Source organism: Lynx rufus, unplaced genomic scaffold (assembly GCF_022079265.1).
Source record: "Lynx rufus isolate CCGP_SWC_20201006 ecotype Redwood Valley unplaced genomic scaffold, mLynRuf1.p SCAF_6, whole genome shotgun sequence".
NCBI classification, from domain to species: Eukaryota; Metazoa; Chordata; class Mammalia; order Carnivora; family Felidae; genus Lynx; species Lynx rufus.
The window spans coordinates 109,681,770-109,702,544 of record NW_025814878.1 but is presented as its reverse complement, the minus strand read 5'-3'; the positions used below and the strand labels follow the sequence as shown (position 1 = coordinate 109,702,544).

Below are 20,775 nucleotides of genomic sequence, written 5' to 3'. Positions count from 1 at the left end.
TATAGAACCCAGTCGTGAAGAGGCTTCCTCACCTTGCTTTTCAGTTATTAGCTCTGTCTACCCTGCTGCTTGGAAAGGAGAGGAGGTAGGGCCAAAAATAAGAGCAGGATTTACAATGACTTGACCATATGCTGCCTTTCCCTCAGGCATTAGAAAGCCCAGTAAAGAAAAGCCAACTCCATTATTTGATGAACAAGTGCCCTGACTTTGACCCTCACCATCAGCTCTCAAAATTGTTTTGTTTGCTATAACCACATGGCACCCATGTTATATTTTTATTGTTGTGGACAAAAACTTGAAAAGATTCCCCTTGAGTGGTCCTTAATTTTCTGTATTCATTTTAACAGAGTTGATTTGGAATTACATGTGGTCCCTGACCTAACATGGTTCAGCTTGGGATGATTTTTAGACTTTACGATAGCGCAAAAGCCCTAGGCATTCAATAGAAACCATACTCGAATTTTGAATTTTGATCTTTTCCTCGGCTAATAATACATGCTACAGTACCCTTTCGTGATGCTGCGCAGCTGCAATGAGCACAGCCCCCAGCCTCACCATCACAGGGGTCCACAACCAATACACTTAGACCCATTTTGTAACCATACAGCCATTCTGGTTTTCACCTTCAGTACGCTATTCAATAAATTAGACAGGGTATTTAATATTTTAGTATAAAATAGGCTCTGTGTTAGATGATTTTGCCCAGCTGTAGGTTATTGTAGGTGTTCTGAGCACATTTAAGAAACAAGCTAGGCTAACTAGAATATTCAGTAGGTTAGGTGTATTAAATGCATTTCCAACTTAGGATTTTCAATTTATGATGGGTTTTTGGGACGTAACCCCATCGTAAGTTGAGAAAGATCTGTAATTGTGTAAAGGTAGATAATATCTCCTGTGACTCTTCCTTTTATGTGAGAGTAAAGGAATTTTGTATGACAGCACAATTAGTGTAGAATATATGTGTGGTGCTCATATGCATCTGTTTTGGATTTTAAAGAGTTTCATAGGTTATAGTCTGCCAGACCAAACTTAATTCCAAGCTTTCTGTTTATAATATTGTCCAATTATCAAAGCTGGGATATATTATCACTGCCAGTTACTCATGCTGTCAATTTGTTTTGGCTCAACTATGGTTCTATGTGTAGTGTACTATAATGTAGTGAATACATTGGATTGGGTTGTTAGTTTAACAAGCTCTCTGGAGAACACTTTCATGATGATGCATGTTGAGATATGCTAGGTAGCCTTAAAGTTATTTGCGTATTTGCCAAAGCCTACAGAAATTCATTCATTAGGAATTTTAAAAAGGATCAGCTCTCAATCTACAGATTGAGGTAAAGATTACATTTGTAAACATGGGAGTGTTAAGTCATGAGTCCCAGCTAAATTTCTTTAGGGGTCTTGATGTGACCAATTTCTCCCTTCTCTCATAATTTTACTGGATGAATTATGTTGTATCCTTTTAAAAAAGTACTCCATTAGTTAGGTTGTTATTGACTCTTGTGCTCTGTGCAGCTTGCGATGCTGTGGGTACTCTGTGATCTTGGCCAGATATTGAGCTGGGAGTTAAAGAAAATGTTATCAGAGATTAGAACTGACTGGGTTGTTAATATTTACATTGTGTTCAGCTGGTTTTAAAATGTGCACTAAAATTGCTTCCTGTGCCCACCCGAACCTTTTGCATCAAAATTTCCAGAGTCTGGGTCTGGGAATCTGTATCTTGAAAATGCTCCTTTGAACTTTCTGGATTCTGAAAATGTTCTAGTATATTTATCTGATAGTTGTTATGCAAATATATATATATATATATATATTTATATGCATTTATATATATATATTTGCATAACAACTATATATATAACAACTATATATATATAGTTGTTAAAACCCTTCACTGTGTCTATTTAAGATTTACGTGCTTCATTCTAGTATTTTCTTTATCTAATACCTCAATTTAAAAAAAGCTTTTAAAAAATGCACTCTCCCGGGGCGCCTGGTGGCGCAGTTGGTTAAGCGTCCGACTCCAGCTCAGGTCACGATCTTGTGGTCCGTGAGTTTGAGCCCCGCGTCGGGCTCTGGGCTGATGGCTCAGAGCCTGGAGCCTGCTTCTGATTCTGTGTCTCCTTCTCTCTCTGCCCCTCCCCCCTTCATGTTCTGTATCTCTCTGTCTCAAAAATAAATAAAAACGTTAAAAAAATTTAAAAAAAAATGCACTCTCCCGATTTCATCAAGCAGCTTGCAGTGGTCACTTAATAAACACTATTAATTGCCCACTGTTGACATTGTCATGACCCAAGAGTAGATGACAAAGTAGGTCTTGGCTCTTGGGAGCATAAAATCTGGTGGAAGAGAAAGTGATGATACATAATATAAAGCTTTATAGTTTATGAAGTCTTTTTGTACAGATGATCTCATCAACACTGTGGCTTATGGGCAATTTATGATGTCCATGTTTTTTATTAAACTTACCCAGGATTACTGAGCAAGTAGGGAGTAGCTGTAGGACTTTAAATGGAGTCTTCTGTAACAGCCTATCATTTCCCAGAAATCAAAATGCTTCGATTAACAACAACAACAAAAAACAAAACTAAAATCAAAAACCTCACGTGGAGGAAAAAGCTAACTTATTTATGGAACTATAGAAGCCAGTGTCAAGAGGGTTCTTATGGATGTGGGATCTGTATCCGTTTTCCGGCAGCCCGTTTTCTCTTCATGTTGCCTATTTGTCATGTCACAGTTGCCCATTTGGACTCTGGAATTTTAGCATGTTGAGCTTTCTCTAGTTTGTGATGTTTGTAGAAAAAATTTTAATTGAAATGTCTTGCTTTTTTGGCCTTTCTAATTTTCAGTCCTTCATTTTCAAATTCTTGAGATGTATTTCCAGGTGATGCTGGCCAGTGATAGATAACATTCTTCCTGATTACATTTAGCATTTATTATTTGTTCCATAGTGTTTGGTACTTGATCATTTCCCATTCAGCTCTTTTTTGCTGTCATGTATTGTTTTTTCTTTACACAAATTTTGTCTTCCTAACGAAAGTATAAACTCCTTGAGCATGAGACTAACCCATGTGGTGACAAATAGTAGGACTTACTAAGACCTGTTTGACATTAACAATACACCTGCTTGGTTTTTCCTCCCTTCTGTTTCCCCTCTGTGTCGTCTTACACCCGCTAAGGTTTGCTGCTCTTATGGCGTTGGGGTAGGAAAGGGTGGAACTAATGATGAACTTCTTACGTAGGATCTCCAGGTCCCTAAACCTATGGATGTTGGTGGCATGAACTCTAGGATAGGGCTCAGAGCTCTTTCACCTTTCCTTCCTTTTCAGTGGGTAACTTCAGTGATAGGAAGTCTTGTCATTATTGGCTTACAGCTGTGCCAAGAAACCATGTATCCCTTTGCTAGTCATCATCACCTGAGGAACCTTTTCAGAATAGTGTAACATTTGCCTGTTTTACTCCTTTATGATCACCACCACTGCCCTTCCTAGGGTGTGTCAAGAACCACTAGTATTCATGTTTATACAGTAACTTCCTTTTTCAGAAGGTAGGGTGTGGTCTCCAATATGGGAGTGTTGGGGTATATATATCAATATCAACTTCAGAATTTGTTGATGGTCCTGATTGTGCAGAATGAAATTACTGCTTTTCAAGCCTTCACCCAGTATATAAACTGACTATATCTCTTGCATACTCTTGAATTATGTCTATCTACTAGGTCTCTGGGCTCACAAGATTCCATAAAAGCCCCTCTCTCTATCATAGTCTTATAATTGAACTAGATATTCTTCCTTGTTCAGTAATGCTCTCTTTATATATTAAAATGATCCTTATTTCTTCTGTAAAGCAGTGTTTTGTTCCTTTGGGTGTTCTCCCTCTTTAAGTAAGGCTATGGGCAATTTATTGCCCATTTATTAAATACAATAAATTTAAAGGTAGGGTGACTGCCGAGATCAACTTAAGAGGGAGTGCTCCCGCTTATTGCTTTGTGGAAAAACTCATCTTCCCAAACTTTTGGGTAATTTTCTCTCACCTGCATCAGAATTCTAGTTAAAATTATATCCTTAACTTCTGAACATTATGGAACTCAATAATTTTTTATGAAAAGCATGTTGTAATTTAGAAAGACTGTGGACCTGTAGTCTAAATTGCTGAGCTAAAATTAGGTCCTTAGAAATTAGCCTTCCACTACCACCACCATCTTTCCTACTGCCCCTCTTCATGCATATTTGCAGGTTGATCCCTGCCTTTTTAGGTTTCTCTTTATCCAGGATAGCAACTTTGGGCATGTAGAAGATATGTCCTGACTGATGTGCCTGCCTTTCTGTTTCTAGGTGGGCCATGCACAGACACAGCTCATGTCTCGTTAATCACACCAACCAAAAGATCCTGTGGTACAGGTACGTACATCATTCTTATCTGGATTCATTCTTATCTGGATTCTTCACAGAAATTAGTTACTGGTTTAAACATGGTGTCTTTGCCAGGGCATTCTCTAATTTCTTACATCAGTTGTGAAGGTGATGTATTTATTATGTGCTAAGTTCTGGGAGTGGCAGTGGAGTGAACAGGGGGTCACAGTGGTGCTCTTAGAGGTCAGAATGAGTTAATGCTGGCAGCTAGAACCAAGAAGGGTGGACATGAAAATTTACCTACTTCCTAATATCTGAAGAATACTATTAAGACATGAAACATACAGAAAATACAAGTAATTGCCTAGTTTCTGGCATGTGTCTAATTTGTCTGTCTTGGACCTACTGAAAAAAAAAAACATTGTTTAGATAATGGAGGTGGAAGGTGAAAGAAGTTGTGGTACAGATAATCAACGTTTTAACTTGATAATTGTAGTATCCTAATAGTTTTAGAAAATTTTTTTCCATTTGTCTTAAAGCCAGAGGTATGCTGAAGTCATTCTTTTTAGATGCATTGAATCCCAAAAACATCTTTGTGCATCTGTGACATTTTTATTAGACATGAAGTCATGAATCTTACAACTTTCTAAAGAGCAGTCGTAATGTCCATTGCTCCCTTAGTCTGTAGCTTCATTTACTTTAAACAGTATTTGCCTTTTCTAATAATGCTGCCTACTATTTAAAATAACTTAAAGATTATATTTTGAGGAGTCAAAGTAATTATATTGTTTTTCTAAAGGTCACAAAGTCTTTTTCCCCAGTAGAAATAGCACAGACTATTTCTGTGTACAAAGTTAAACTGAAACCTCAGTCCCTTTGAATGCTCATAGTTTTGATGTTAAACCTGAAATAGGCCTGTCCTTGCACAGTTTTAGAGTAAGATCCAGGCATTGAACTCTGAGGAACTTAAATTTACTCTCCTATACTAGTATTGAGGCAAGGTGTGAGATAGTCCTGGCATGCTCTCATCCTTTCTGTGCCCAGCACCCAAGCTCCCCTCAGTAGTTCGTGGTTAAGATAGAAGTGAGCTGTGTCATGGGGTAAGACAGGCCATCCCGACCAGCCAGTAAGAAGTCAGAGAGCCAGCTTCCTACCCACTTCAGCCAGAAGCTTGGAAACACTCAGAGCCCTTTCATCTCAGCACTTCACATGCACACTACACTTTAGTCTTTCTTCTTTCCTTTCAGTCTTTGATCTCAGGGCAGACTTTACCATTGGCACTACTAACATGTTGAGGTAGTCAGGGAATGGGCCTCAAGTACCTTGAGTCATCCTCAGAGACTTAGGAAGGAGGCTCATGCTCAGCTTAGACACTGAAACTAGCAGGAACTCTTCCTGAATATCATGTACTTGTGTGCTTCATTTTCTAGGCATATCTGTTTCCTCTGTTCTGCTTCATATATCCAAACATAGTAACAGTGTTTATTGCATGCTTACTACATTACCAGGTACCATTCAATATGCTTTACATACATACTCATTTCATCTTCAGAACAGTTCTGCAAGATAATTACTCCTCCTTTATAGATGACATAAATGGGCACTCAGAAAGTTAAGTATATTCCTGGGGTGGTAATATTACTAGTAAGAGTCAGGACTTGAACATGGATCTTTTTTTTTTTATTAAGTTTTAAAATTTAATTCCAGTATAGTTGACATACAGTATTATTTTAGTTTCAGATTTACAATATAGTGACTCAACAAATGTGTACATCACTCAGTGCCCACCATGCTAGGTGTACTCTTTAATTCCCACCACCTGTTTTCGCTCATTGCCCCACCCACCTCCCCCTGTTTACTGCCACTTTGTTGAACACAGATCTTTGAGATGCTAAAGCCATTGTTGTTTTCTGCAATATAACGTCACTGGGTATTGCATTTTATTGTAATTACTTATACTCCCAGCCAGACTGTGGAAAAGCATATCATTGATGAATTATGGAGATAGAGAAACACAAGATTTTGAAACATAGCATTTTGTGAAGTAGTTTGAAAATGCAAGTTCTACAGGGTGCCTGGGTGAGTCAATTAAGTGTCTGAATCTTGATCTCAACCCGGGTCTTGAACTCAGGGTCATGAGATCAGGGTGTGAAGGCTACTTAAAAAAATAATAATAAAAGTGTGAGTTCTAGAAGCAAATCAGGTGTCAGATCCTAGCCTGACCATTTACAAAATGTGATTCTGAGTAAATAAGTTAACCTCTCAAAATTTGTTCTTCATCTGTAAAATGGATAATGAATCTGTCTCGTAGGTTTGATGTGAGAAATACTATGCATAAAGCTCACATAATAGGTCTTCAATAAGGGTAGGTGCTGTCACTAAAGATTATATGTATATGATTGCCAACTGTATACACATGGTATTGATATTACATTAATAGGTAGTTTAGGCAGAAAGGAGTAGATTATAATTTACCAGAATGTATTGCCATATCTACTTTCATTAATTGATTTTATGTTGATCACATTCTGTTCACATTGTGTTGTTGTATGTCAGTACTATGTTAGGAACTGAGGAGGGTAATATTTTTAGGTCTCCACAAATGAAATGATATGGGAGGCATTGAGCTCTCAGTCATACATTTCCAGGCCTCATTTTGGGGGAACACATACCTCTTAACTAAAAAGAGATTGAGAATTTCTGGCTTGGAAGGACATTAATGCAACATGCAAGTCGTCTCCAAAAAGTCTGAAAGAAAGTTGAGATTTCTTAGCTTGGACATTAAAGGCCATCAGGTTCAGCCTGCTGCACTTCTTTTCAAGAAACCTATGTGTGCCCCCTCAGGCTCCTTGAGCTAGGTGGATGACTTCAGCCTTACACAATGGCTTGACTCTAGAGGGCAGAACTTCCTGATTTTCAGAGGTAAATTAAATGATTTGCTTTGGGAATCACAGGTTGACTGTCTTTGTTTCCATCTTGCTGTTCTGAAATCAGCAGGTTGCTCATCATGGGGATTCTGGGCATTTTTCCTATGAATCACCACCAATTACTTATTGTTATGTTGCTGCAGTGTCTTGTATTCTTTATGTCTAAGTTCTTCAAGAATAGGACTCATGCCTCTAACACATGCCCTGTAGTGCTTCTGCCACAGTGGGTACCGTAATAGTAGCTCTCCTAACGGTCTCTCAGAACACAGGCTTCAGGCATAGATGATCAGTAAAAGATTATCTTACAGCCACGTGTTATTTCTTAGGAGCTGTAGAGTGAGACCTTCTGACTATACCAACTCTTCCCAGCTAATCTATCCATACAGATTTGGTCCTAAAGCATCCTCTAGCGTAATAATGACGTGAAATTAGAAAAAGAATACGTAACTTAGTCTAGAATAAAGTGGTTCTTTAAGTCGGTGGTCCCTGAAGAAGGGCATACAATATAAAAGGCTGTGAAGTATAGGGAGAAAATAGTAAAAGCTGTGTATGTCAGGCTTTTAAAATTTCTATTTTGGGGCGCCTGGGTGGCTCAGTCGGTTAAGCCTCCGACTTCAGCTCAGGTCACGATCTCACGGTCCGCGAGTTCGAGCCCCGCGTCGGGCTCTGGGCTGATGGCTCAGAGCCTGGAGCCTGCTTCCGATTCTGTGTCTCCCTCTCTCTCTGCCCCTCCCCCGTTCATGCTCTGTCTCTCTCTGTCTCAAAAATAAATAAGCGTTAAAAAAAAAAATTAAAAAAAAAAATTTCTATTTTGCAGATTGATTTCATAATTATATATTAGTCCATGCACATACTTTAAAGCAAGCAAATACACATAGAAATATATATTTTATTTATTTTTTTAATGTTTATTTATTTTTGAGAGAGAGAGACAGACAGAGCATGAGTGGGAAGGGACAGAGAGAGGGGGAGACAGAATCTGAAGCAGGCTCCAGGCTCTGAGCTGTCAGCACAGAGCCCAATGTGGGTCTCAAACTCAGGAACCACAAGATCATGACCTGAGCCAAAGTCGGATGCTTAACCAGACTGAGCCACCCAGGTACCCTGAGAAATATGTGTGTGTGTGTGTGTGTGTGTGTGTGTGTGTGTGTATATACACATAGCTATATACATACATACATATATATAGGTACATAGCTAAATGTCTTAGATAGGTGTTTACACTCAGAAAAGGTTAGTGACCTCTTCAGTAAATATGTCATTTCTTTTTAGTACTTTGAAAATTAGATATGAAGATTAGCATCAGACATGTTATTATATGATTTTAATACGTGGAATGGTTGATTATGTCTCTGTTTACATTTCAGGTGACTACTTCTTGATCAGTGGGTATTGTAATTTAGAGAGGTGGACAGTGGTGTAGAGTGGTTGGTCTGCAACCATCAAAATGAGAGGGGGAACTCTTTTAGAAATTGCTTTGTGAGGATTGTGAGTCTCAGAAGCAGATTACAAAAAGGAACAGTAGTGGCAAATGAAAGATCAGTTTGTATTTGTGAGCTTGCTGAGAAATGGCTTTTTGTTAGATGCTGGCTTTTAGCCACATAGAACTATTAACATTTAGACTCTTTGTAATCTTTGGATGGAAAACACACACACACACACACACACACACACACACACACACACAGTGATCATTGTGGTTTTCAAGCAGAGAAAAATGAAGTGAAGGTGCGTGTGGCTTTGTGATATCAACAGTCAGCAAAGAGTTGAAAAATGCTGCCAAGTCCCAGGTTCCTTTTGGTTAGAATGTGAGAGTTAAAGCATTTCATACTTTCAGATTACTAGAGAGAACTTACTTTCTTCCAAGAGCTCAGAATGGTTTGCACATGTTCCCTTGTTAATTCTCACAACATTCTTGCCAAGAATGAGTATATTATGAAAGAAATAGTTCATTTTCCTTGGTAACAGACTACCGGAAGATTCCCTTTTGTCCTTCATCTTTTCTATCAAGTTCTACCTTAAGCCAAAATGTTGTAATCTAAGCTGTGGTCTAGATAGTTTTATTTGGAAGATATTTGGATATTTAGGTGAATATTTTATGTGGTCATATTTTTATGGTTAAAGTGCCTTGTGGGACAGGAGGGAAGTTTGCTGCCTTTTTGTAGGATTTCTTGTTTAAAGACCTGTAGCTTTTTCTTTTTTTTACAGAGAGTTACAGCAAAAGAAATATGTTGTTTTGTGTTTCATTTATTGGAGATTGCTATTGATGAACTTTAAATTTTAAGCTGTAATTGACAGAACCATGTCTTGCCTGGAATTTTTGTGGAGAAATGGTCTGTCTCCACGAGGACCCTTGAACCGTAACTAACTCAAGGACCCTGATCCTTCCAGGTGAGGCAGTAACCAACTCTTCACTCTATGCTAGGTTGAATATATCAAGGGGTAGACTTTTTAGTGTATGAAAAAAAGGAAATTGCTCCTTACCTAATTCACCACTCTTATGTGCCTTGATTTTGTTTTTTCATTTTATAGCTTCTTTATTTTGGAAATTAAAATAGGGAAAAAGTCATAGGCAACTTTCAAACTTAATGGTACTGCCAACAGCCTTTTGGTTTACCGTATCTATATTCAACATATTCTATATTCAGTTTTACTCTTCTTCTAGCAAGTATGTTGAGTAAATAATATTCTCTCTGATAGACTTGAAAAATGGTGGTTTTTAAATGCTGTGTGTATGCTAAAAATGTGATTATAATTAGTAGAATAGCAAGTAAAATAACCATTTGTGGGGCCATAAGGGAGTTACAGTATTGCCTGAGATGAAAGCAGATGGGACTAGAAACTGTCCCATTAAACATCAAGGCAAGTTTTTGCAGAAAGTATCATCAATTCCACTCTATTACAAGAAGCATGTTATTTCTGTTTAACTGTATAGCCCTTGCATGCTTTCTTTTCTTTTAAAACTTTTTTTTCTTTTTTCTTTCCTTTTCCTTTCCCACCACCCCCCCTCGAAAACCCATGTTTATCCTTTTGGGTTACCTGTTTTTCTTTCAGTGTGATGAATAGTGACATGAACTAGATACCCTTGTATTGTTCATTGTTTCCCTGTTCTCCCCCAGAACGTTTTCTTGACTCACTTCTCTCAATCTGCTTGTGATATTATTGTCTGTTCTTACAAAGACAAGAGAATTAAAAAAAAAAAAAAAAAAGACAAGAGGAGAAACCCCCTTTCACCTGGGAGTTAAGAGAAGATTGATGTGCCGAACACTTTCCACATCAGTGTTCAGAAGCCAGTTAAAGGGAAATGTTTCATTGTTGTTAGGTTTATATAAGATATTTTAAATTGATTCAGAAGCTAAAGGGTGGTAGTGTTAAATCAGAGGTGGCTCTGTAAATCTGAGAAATACCTACAGTTGTATGTTTTACCTCCTGGTGGAGTCAGTATTCATGGAAACATTTCAACCAGCTGTATTGGTCAGTATTACATACTGTCTGTGGCGCTTCTGGAAAGGATGCTGTGGAGCTTTAAAGAGAGGTGGCTTTGGGCATGAGTTCAAGTGTAATTCAGTTCTCTTTTTCATTCTTTTTCTCCTGGGTCCTTCAGGTATAGCTTTTCCCTCAGGTCTGCAGTATCAGCATTTGAGACAGAAAATTAGAAATTTGACCTACTTGTGTAATATGCAAGTTCCCATCAGGAGACTATTAGGGAAGATATAAACCTTTCATTTTTTATTAGCATTTAATGTAACCATTGAAGAAAGATCAAAACAGTAAATCTGTCATGGCAAAGAAAAAAAGGATTAAAAAAATGTTTTACCTTGTGCACTCATCATTTTGGGTCCTAAAAGAGTTCATTTGATTCCTGGGGTAGGGGACAAGATGAATACTGCATATTTGGTAGGATTGCAAACATTTCTCTAAAAGGTGTGTCTTCCTGTGTTTTATTGTAGAAAACAAGCCACAGGTTATCTTAGTATGTTTTAGTGGCTGTTTACTGATACTCCATGTTTTTTGACAAGTACATGGAAAACTGGGTAGGGAAATAACCTGCTAAATGCTTTTTCTTGTGTTGGTTTTTATTTTCTGTAAAGACTTTCATCTGCCTGAGTTGTTGCTTATATTAAGAAACAGAATGAGGTAGCAAGACACTGTATAAATAGATGATTTGATAGTCAATATGTGAATAATAGGTGATTTTAAAAGCACCTCACACAATGTATAGATTTCAGAAAAGTTTAGGGAGAGGAAAATTACAGGTTACCTGTACTTGTAAATCAGAGTTTGGATCCATTGCCACTAATCACTGTGGTTGCATTATAGGCCAGCTAGACACATAATAATGTCTAAGTTTGCTGGACTTGAAGCCAAAGGTTTGTTTCAGAGTACTTGTTTGAATTTTGCTCATAAGAAGTGGTAGCTTCTCCTCTGAACAAAAGCTGATAAAAGTGAATATCAAGCCAGGGTGCCAGTCTTGTCAAGAGGCAGTTTTGCATTTAATGGATAAAAATACACTCCAGTATTAAAAGGAAAAGGAAGTGTGATGAGGCTTGCTGCTATTTTGGATGTGTGTGTATGAGAAGCATTGGCTTTGGTGTTGAGCTACTAGTTACTAGTGGTCCACATGCTTTGTGTAAATTCAGTTTGCTTATTTATTTGAATGCAGTTATAGCTGTTCTGTGTGTGTGTGTGTGTGTGTGTGTGTTTGCATTTATGGTCATTTATTTTATCATAGCTTGCACTCTTACCAAGGAGAAAAGCCTTGAACTTCCATTAATTAGCTGTTCTATTGCTCCACTGGGGCAAAATGCCTGAGCCAACACTATTTAAAAAGGATATCAAGGGAATTTAATACCCCTCTCCTCCTTTGAAACTTTTGGATTTTGGTGGGGGGCAGCGGGGATGTATCTGGGGATGCCTTTCAGGTGCTGCTCCATAGCACATGTGTGCCTTTTAGAGGACAGCATGTTAGAAACATAGCTTTCCTGGAGCAGTCTTACCAGAGGAGCGTGATAGAACAGCCACAAAGCTGCATTATAAATCATCCAAGCCTCGCGATGATACTGCCCATTAAGGAGACTCTTTTTTTTGCCCCGCTCAGTTCCTGGCTGTACTAATAGAACAGCGCATCAAGCAAGGCTGTAAATAAAAGTTATTACCTAATAGGTGGGTACCGAAGTGGAACGGACGGAGCTGAGGCATGGAGGCCTTATTACTGCTCATCAGCAATTATAAACAGGATAAAGTGTCTGGGACTTGCGCTGATGCAGCGAGGGCTAATAGAGGCTGGGAATGACACTAGCCATGATAGGGTGATGTATGCTGATGGGTTTTTACTGCCTCATCGTGCTGCTTGCTTCCAAGACAAGTTGTGTTATCCGTTTTCCTTCTTGCTCATCTATCTGAAGAGACAGTCCCATTGCCTGTTCTGTCATCAGGTGGGCTGGCATGTATTCCTCACACCTGTGTCTGCTTCTAAGGCACCCCCCCTTATGAATCTTAAGAAATATTTCATAATCATGGCCGATTAAAGCTATAATCTTATTGTATTGCCTGCTGTCATGGTTATAGATCACACCTTCAGAAGTGGTTGCTTATGTGTAATATAGGACCAGCTGAGAGATACTGTAGTCACTCAGCCAGTCCAGTACATTATTAAAAGACCACTATGACAGTCCAGTAGTAAATTCTGTAGGAACATGCAAAAGAAGTGATAGGCATGCATCTTGCCCCTGGCAGCTTATGCTATAAAGAGACCAGAATGGTCTGGACTATAAATAAGTCCAGAAACAAACACAACTAATTCCATTTTTAGAGAGCAAGAAATATAACTAATGTTTATTTTCTAAAGTGAGCACAGGGAGGATTAATTATGTTAATTATTACAAACAAATATAATACTAATGTATTTTTTAAAAGGATTATCTTCCTGATGAAATGCTTAAAATTTAATTCCTTAGAGCCAGTAGGAGTGATAAGGGGACACTGGAAGGTGGAGGCAAAGTCTAGCAATAGGACTTTGCTTTCCAGTGAATGGAAGACAGCAAGTATGACTTGGCAATGCTTTTGAGTAGCAGATAAGCACCTAATACTTGGGAAAATTGAGATACACCTCTATTCTGTTCAGCTCTGATCACTCAACTTCACTAAATCACAGTAATTAGACCTTTGGGATAGGAGAAATGTGTAGCATAGCTACAGAGGAATGCTTTGAAAAGGGCTTACCAGTTTGATCCAGGAGTTTATGGGCATTCTGGTAGTTCAGTTGCCATTTGTGCCTTTAAATGAATACACCTCTTTATGTATTACCTTGAAAACTAACTTATCAGGAGACCTGCTGTTGGAAAAACTGTGGTTTTTCTGTGGAGCTCTTTGATGCCTTAAGTTATGCGTAGGTTTGGCTCATTTTTAAGAATGTGGATATATGATAATATTACAAACCTGATAAACTAAATTAATGTTACAGTCTATAAAGTGTCTTGCCACTGGGCTAATGTGGATAGGTTTTTCCTTTTGTGTATAAAGTAATAATTTGACTTACCAATTCCTCCTTATCCCATTTTTTCAAGGTGTTTTGTGGGTAGTGGTCAGTGGATAGAGGAAGAGAGATAAATTTGAGAAAAATGTTTTAAAATAATAATAGGATTTAATGGCTGATTAGAGTTGGCTCAAGAAAGAATGCAGAGTTGAAAAATTGGGGATCTGAGGGAAGAAAGATAATGGTTGATGTCAGGGAAAAAGTGAGAGGAAAAACTGGTTGAAACTGTTTTCAGTTTCTGATGAACTAAATTTTAGGTTATTGTGGATAGTCCTATAGAAAATTATAAATACAGGCCTAGTTTGGAAATCATTGATCTAGAAGCAATGATTAAGAGTGTGAAAGTGGGTAAGAGAGTGACTTATAGAAGAATGAGGGGCTGCTAAGGACTGTACTTGGGGGGCTGGGAAAGAGAAGAAGAAACCAGTGAGTTAAGGAAGCTAAAGAAAGGAGCAAACCAAACACAGCATCTTGAAAGATGTAAGAGAATAGGGGCCAGGAGATATGAGGACTCAGGAAATTGTTGCCTGTGGCTATCAGAATATCATTGGGAAACATAAAAGAAGTTAGAGTGTCATGGTGGGAAACCAAAGCCTGATGAGCAGTCATTAAAGAGGTTCTTGATAACAAGAAAATAGGGGCAGCAGACAGAAGGCGTTCAGTTAAGGAGTTAGGTGAGGCATTAAAAACCTGTAAGTAGTGGTGGTTGGAGAAGGAATGGAGTTAGGCATTTCTTAACATGGAGGTGGTTAAGATAGGGAAATATTTTGCCCTTGTTAAGCTACAAAGGAAGGGATGATCCAACAATCACACTACCCAGTATTTACCCAGAGAATACAAGAAGGCTAACTCAAAGGGATACATATACCCTTATGTTTATTGCAACATTATTTACAATAGCCAAATTATGGAAGCAGCCCAGGTGTCCATCGATTGATGAGTGGATAAAGAAGATGTGGTATATGTATACAATGGAATATTACTCAGCCATAAAAAAGAGTGAAATCTTGCCATTTGCAGCAAACAACATGGATCGGGCTAGAGAGTATAATGCAAAACACAACACATCAGAGAAAGTCACATACCATATGATTTCACTCCTATGCAGAGTTTAAGAAACAAAATGAACAACCAAAGGAAAAAAAATTACATAGAGAAAGAGAAGGGAGAGAGAGAGACAAAGACAAATAAAAAACAGACTCTTAACTATAGAGAGCAAACTGATGGTTACCAAAGGGGATGTGGGTGGGAAGATGGGGGAAACAGGTGATGCGGATTAAGGAAGGCACTTATGATGAGCAGGTGATGTTCTGGAACTGTTTGAATTACTGTATTGTACACTTGACACTAATGTAAGACTGTATGTTCATGAAGTGGAATTAAAATTAAAACTTTTAAAAAAAGATACAAAGGAAAGGTACACAGGAAGGAAAAAGAATAGAAAATATTACAGGAGAAATAGAAGAGATACACAAAGAAGATTTTTTAGACGCAAAAACTCAGAAGCATTAGTTGCCTCTAGTAGCGTGAGGCATGAGGAAAGAGGTATAGATATAGATAAATAGGTTTTCTTTTTTTTTTTTTTTATTTTTTTTTTTCAACGTTTATTTATTTTTGGGACAGAGAGAGACAGAGCATGAACGGGGGAGGGGCAGAGAGAGAGGGAGACACAGAATCGGAAACAGGCTCCAGGCTCTGAGCCATCAGCCCAGAGCCCGACGCGGGGCTCGAACTCACGGACCGCGAGATCGTGACCTGGCTGAAGTCGGACGCTTAACCGACTGCGCCACCCAGGCGCCCCCTTTTCTTTTTTAAATGTATAGACAGCTTGGGTACATCTCATCCCCTACATTTACTGAGAACCACAACTTTCTGTTTGAAGCTAGAACCTTTTTTCTTCCACTGGTGACTAAATCAGAAATCACAGTCCTGACTTTGCCGGTAACTTTTATTTTAAGAGGGCTAAACACTTTTTCTTCTGACCCTCCCCAGACCCAACTGAAATAAAGGCACAAAAATAATGGTAATGAAGACTGAACCCACTATAATAAATATAATTGTGTGTGTTTAACATAACAAAAGATTTTAAACAAATTTCTAGCCATTGTAATGGGAATGGGTGGAGGCTGAAACTTCGTGATTGCAGGGGTGACAGCCACTGGTGTGCAAAGAAAGTCTTAAGCAGGGTGAGAAGCAGGGCAGAAAACTGGGGATCCACTGAAGGTATATTTGTAGGATGTGGTGGTTGATGAGGTGGGCTCTAGAGGCAGACTATGTGGGTTCCCAGTCCAGTTTCCCAACCACAGGAAGAACTGTTGGACCTCTCTGTGAGCCTCCATTTTCTCCTTTGTAAAAATGACAGATTGAACTGTAGAGTTGTTATGAGGGAAATGAGATAATGCATTTAAAGCACCTGACATAGTGCCTGATAAATGCTTAGTAGGTAGTAGAGATAAGATCAGAAGGTACCTGATGATGAAAGGAGATGGAGGAGAAACTTGAAGGAGAAAGTAAGAAAGAACTCCCAACTCCAGTAGTCTGGTTAGAAAAAGACATGGAATCGGAAACTGGTAATGAGGACCCAAAGCCAAGCAGATGGAGAGTAGAGGTCAGTGAGGTCAAGGGAAGAGGGGAGAGCCATTAGCAGCCCCTATTTGAATGGGTGAGGGCTGTGAATGACAGGAAGCCCAGAAAACTCTTTCTTAAGAAAACTGGACATCAGAATTGGGAAAATCAAATTTCTTTTTTGTTCTGTTTTATTTCTGGGCCTAGTTTTAAAAGTAAAATTTTAATATTGTGTGTATTGGTAGAAAGTAATCCTTACAGCGATTTCACAAGCTTGACTTCAAGAAAAAAAAAAAAAAAAAAAAAAAAGAAAGACATTTCTACATCCTGAACTCTTCTCTAGCTTTTATATTATAATTGAGAACTCCTTTTCTTTCTGGAGCAAATCTCAATTTAGGAGCCACAGAAGGTTGATAGTTTTCTTGTGGTTAAAATCTTGATGAAAAAGGCTGGCTGTTACATTTAGACCAACAACATGAGAGAACTTTAGCCAATAAATTCACTTCTTTATGATTAAAAATCAGACAGTTTAACCTTGGAAACATTTTTGTCACGGGGGACTTCATATTGTGATTAGTTATCTGAACAACCAAGTGCCTCTGTGGGCTCAAGTTAACCAGCCTCCCACTACATATGTATAATTATTTTTAGTGCATACACACACACTGCTATAAAAGCTTATTTGGCCTTATGCTCCCCGCCGTTCTGAATTCTCTGTTTCATTACCAGTATCCACCTACAGAGTTTCAGAAAACCATTCCCAAGTAGCAGAACCACAACTCTGAATTTTAGATAAACCATATCTCTATTAGCTCAGTGGACAGGGGAATTAGTTGGATGCTATGCATTGCCCACATCCATCCACCCCATCAAAACTTATTAAAAATGTATATACATATATAAGCAAGAAAATGGGGCATTTAACTCAGACTGTGTTAATTTCTGTGTTACTTTAGCAAGGGATAAAGAAAGACAATACAACAGACAGTCTTTTAAGATTTTTACCTTGAATATGGGCCAGTATTTACTTGAAAAAATATATTGAGCACTGCTTTTTTTTTTTTTTGACAGAATGTTGAACAACTCTTTTCCAAAGATGTTGTTACATTACAGCTTGAGTTATATGTCCAAATATGCAGGATGACTTTTAAAAGAAAGTTGGGCTGGGAAGGGAATATGTGTAGTACTGATATGAATGGGAGGTGTTAGCTGCAGCAAAGTCTGTTTTTCAACTTGGCATTAACTGATAGTTCCTGTAAGTGACAAGGATTCAGATCTACTTTTTCTTTGGCCTCCTGTTGATAAATCCATTTCTAGAAGATTAAAATCACATCTTAAGTCTTGGTCATCATCCTTCCTGGAATAGCAGTTGCAGTAATTGATGCAATTAAAAATGAGTCCTTACTGGGATTGGAGGAAGTATAGATTAAGGAAGTGATATGTAAAAGTCTGTGACTGATCATTAAAGTGTACTTAACAGATAAGTGTTGACTTCACTACAAACCTGGAGAAGCATAAGCACTGACATTACTGTTGATTACCTGCTACAGCCATCTTGCCATGCACTTTCCTATCAGACCTAAGCAGTGTCAACATCTGGGAAAGAATTTGGCAGACACTCTAGCCAGTATGCAAGTATGGCTACCCTGGAATATAGGTGTTTTGGGTTTTTTTTTTACACAATTTCAGATTTACAGAAAAGTTACAAGAAAGTCAAATTCTCACTTTATTGTGCCCCCACCTCCCCGTTCCCCAGATTTAACATTTTACCATATGGGCTTTTTCTACCCTCCCCCCTACTGACCTCGTGTGTGTGTGTGTGTGTGTGTGTGTGTGTGTGTGTGTGTGTGTGTTCCTTCCATATCCCTAACCATTTGAGTAAGGTGCCTTTATTATGCTAAAATCTTCAGTGTGTAATTCTTAAAATCAAGGTATACATAGCCACAGTACAGTTTGCAAAATTGTGAAGTAAACATTGATGTAATATATAATTGATTTTCTAGCATGGACATTATGATCAATAATCTTTCAGTGAAGAGTGGCTGATGAACAAAGTCAATTGAATTGAGGTTAAAATGTTAGGCACTTGATCCTCTCATGTTTCAAATATGGGATAAAGACAATTTTCATAATAATTTTATGCAGACTTCTTTACCTCTAATTTTCCAGCAACTTGTTTTACAAATGAGATTATTTCTTTTTTCTTCATAAGCCACTTTCTTAAGGCAGCTTTCTTCATCCCTCTACATACTTGGTAGGACGTGCATCAGCCCTGATACAACCCCGAGTAATGAATACCTAATGGTACTCGTTCAGGAAAATAAATAGACAAAGCTTTCTCTGGGCAAGCTTTGTCATCATATGTTGTGTTCTAACTTTAGGTTCAATTAGCCTCACATCAGAAAGAGTAACAGTGAGGCACAGAATTATTTATTCATAAACTTAAGGATTTACCCTGGGAGCAGTGAGTCAAAAGACTAGATCTTGGGTGGAAGAAACTAAACAATAGGTAAGAGAGGAGCTGAATTAGGCTGATGCTGAATTAGAAACAAAAATGGTTTAAAAACAAATCAGCTATTTAATTTTAGCATCTACTTATACATTCAAGCTGATTTTTTTAAATAACATAATATAAATGTTCAAATATTTTTTTCCCTTACATTAAACCTGGACCACAGCCCACAAAATGACTGTCTCTCATTGCGAGATCATCATCATTAAGGACTTATTCCCTGTTACAGAGATATTCTTTGTTGTTGTTGTTGAGCACCAGGGGAGTACTAAATATGTCACTTCTGCCCCTGCCCCTAGAGACTTGCATTATTAGCCAGATGGTCAAAACAGTTGGAAAATTAAGAACACTTGGGGAGGGTAGTTAAGCTTCAGAGGAGTGAGATGATGGGCATAGGAATGTTTGACTTTTTGTATGTTTGGTTTTTTTTAAGAAAAAGTAAAAAAAATTGAATTAGTGTCTTATTCTTTCCCCTTTTCCCCACCCTACCCCCATACTCAGTGTTTTTCCAAAAAGAACAGCTATTTTCAGTCTTCTGAAAAAAGACTCATGACTTAAGCAAGTCATCTGTGCTTTGGAGACCGAATATGGGGGGGTCTGTTATTACATTATTACTTGAAGACTCCTGACCTGTCCCTTCCCACTAGGCCTCTTCGTATATGATCAACAGTAGAAAGGTGCCTGTAGTCACATTACTGTCCAGTTTTGCTCTGAACAGTTGTCTACAGTTAACCCTTGAAAAACACAGGGGTTGGGGCACTGTCCCCGTGTCTCCCTGCACAGTTGACAGTCCACATATAACTTTTTAATCCCCAAAACTTGACTAATAGCCTGCTATTGACCAGAAGAAGCTGTGCCAATAATATAAACAGTCTATTGATAATATATTTTGTATATGTATTAAATACTATATTCTTACAATAAAGCTAGAGAAAAGAAAATGTTATTAAGAAAATCATAAGGAAAAAGTACATTTACATTACTTGTACTGTATCCAAAAAAATCTGCATATTAGTAGACCCACTTTAAAGTAGTTTAACTTGTGTTAAGGGTCAACTGTAGTTTTTTAAGGTATAATTTGAAAACTTCTAGGCTTCATATAACTGCAGAGTAAGTAGAAGACTTAATCTGTATTTTTAGGCAGTTTAACTTCTAAATGAGTGTTCTAGGAAACTGGATGAAAACAGTATGCCTGCCTTACACATAGTTGTAGGATGGTAAATCTGGATATATAGATAATTCATGGATTCTCTCAAATTTCCTTTCTTTGGATAAATGAAAATAAACTGTGGCTGATCTTAGTTTTCTAGAAATATTGGAAAAGATAGTAGAACAGAAGTTCAAGACCAGTCTTAGCACTTTGAGAGTCTTAAAACCCTCATGGTAACGGACCTAGATTTGTGGTCAAGAAACAGAAGTTAGGGGACTTGGGCATGTGACCTTTTGAGAGGTCTATCTTTCTCATGGGTTTCTTAATCTTGCTTCTCTCTCTGTCTAACCTTAATAGTGTTAACCTTATTCTGTACTCTGTTGATGCTATAAATGTAATATTTTTAAAAAATCAGTGCTTTGTAATGTTGTTGAACTCTAAAATTCCCAAGCACGTTATAAGAAGGAAAGATTATATACTGCGGGTAATTTGTCAGTTAAAATAAGTAACTGAAAAATCTGTGGGGAAAAGTAATATGGTTTAGATGGGCAGGCGGTACAGGTGTTGCTGATGGAGAAGCTAAAACAAGGAAGTGGTACCAGGCCAGTATCAGCTACAAAGGAAGACTGCTGTGTTGCTGGTGTGACAGGCTAGGCTCCACTGACCAAGTGGCGCCTCTGTAGACTGTAGCTCCTGGGGATACCCTTTAAGTAAATAGTGCAGTAGGAATGGCA

At 38.1% G+C, this 20,775-nt stretch overlaps 1 protein-coding gene across 2 annotated transcripts in view; it reads left to right on the top strand.

Annotated features, from left to right (window-relative positions):
- Positions 1–20,775, top strand: part of ZFAND3 (zinc finger AN1-type containing 3) — a 326,219-nt gene that overhangs the window by 264,231 nt on the left and 41,213 nt on the right. For both annotated transcript variants that reach the window (XM_047103300.1, XM_047103299.1), the window contains one exon: positions 4,335–4,400. In XM_047103300.1, coding sequence (XP_046959256.1) covers positions 4,335–4,400 — 66 coding nt within the window. The remainder of the gene's footprint in view (positions 1–4,334; positions 4,401–20,775) is intronic.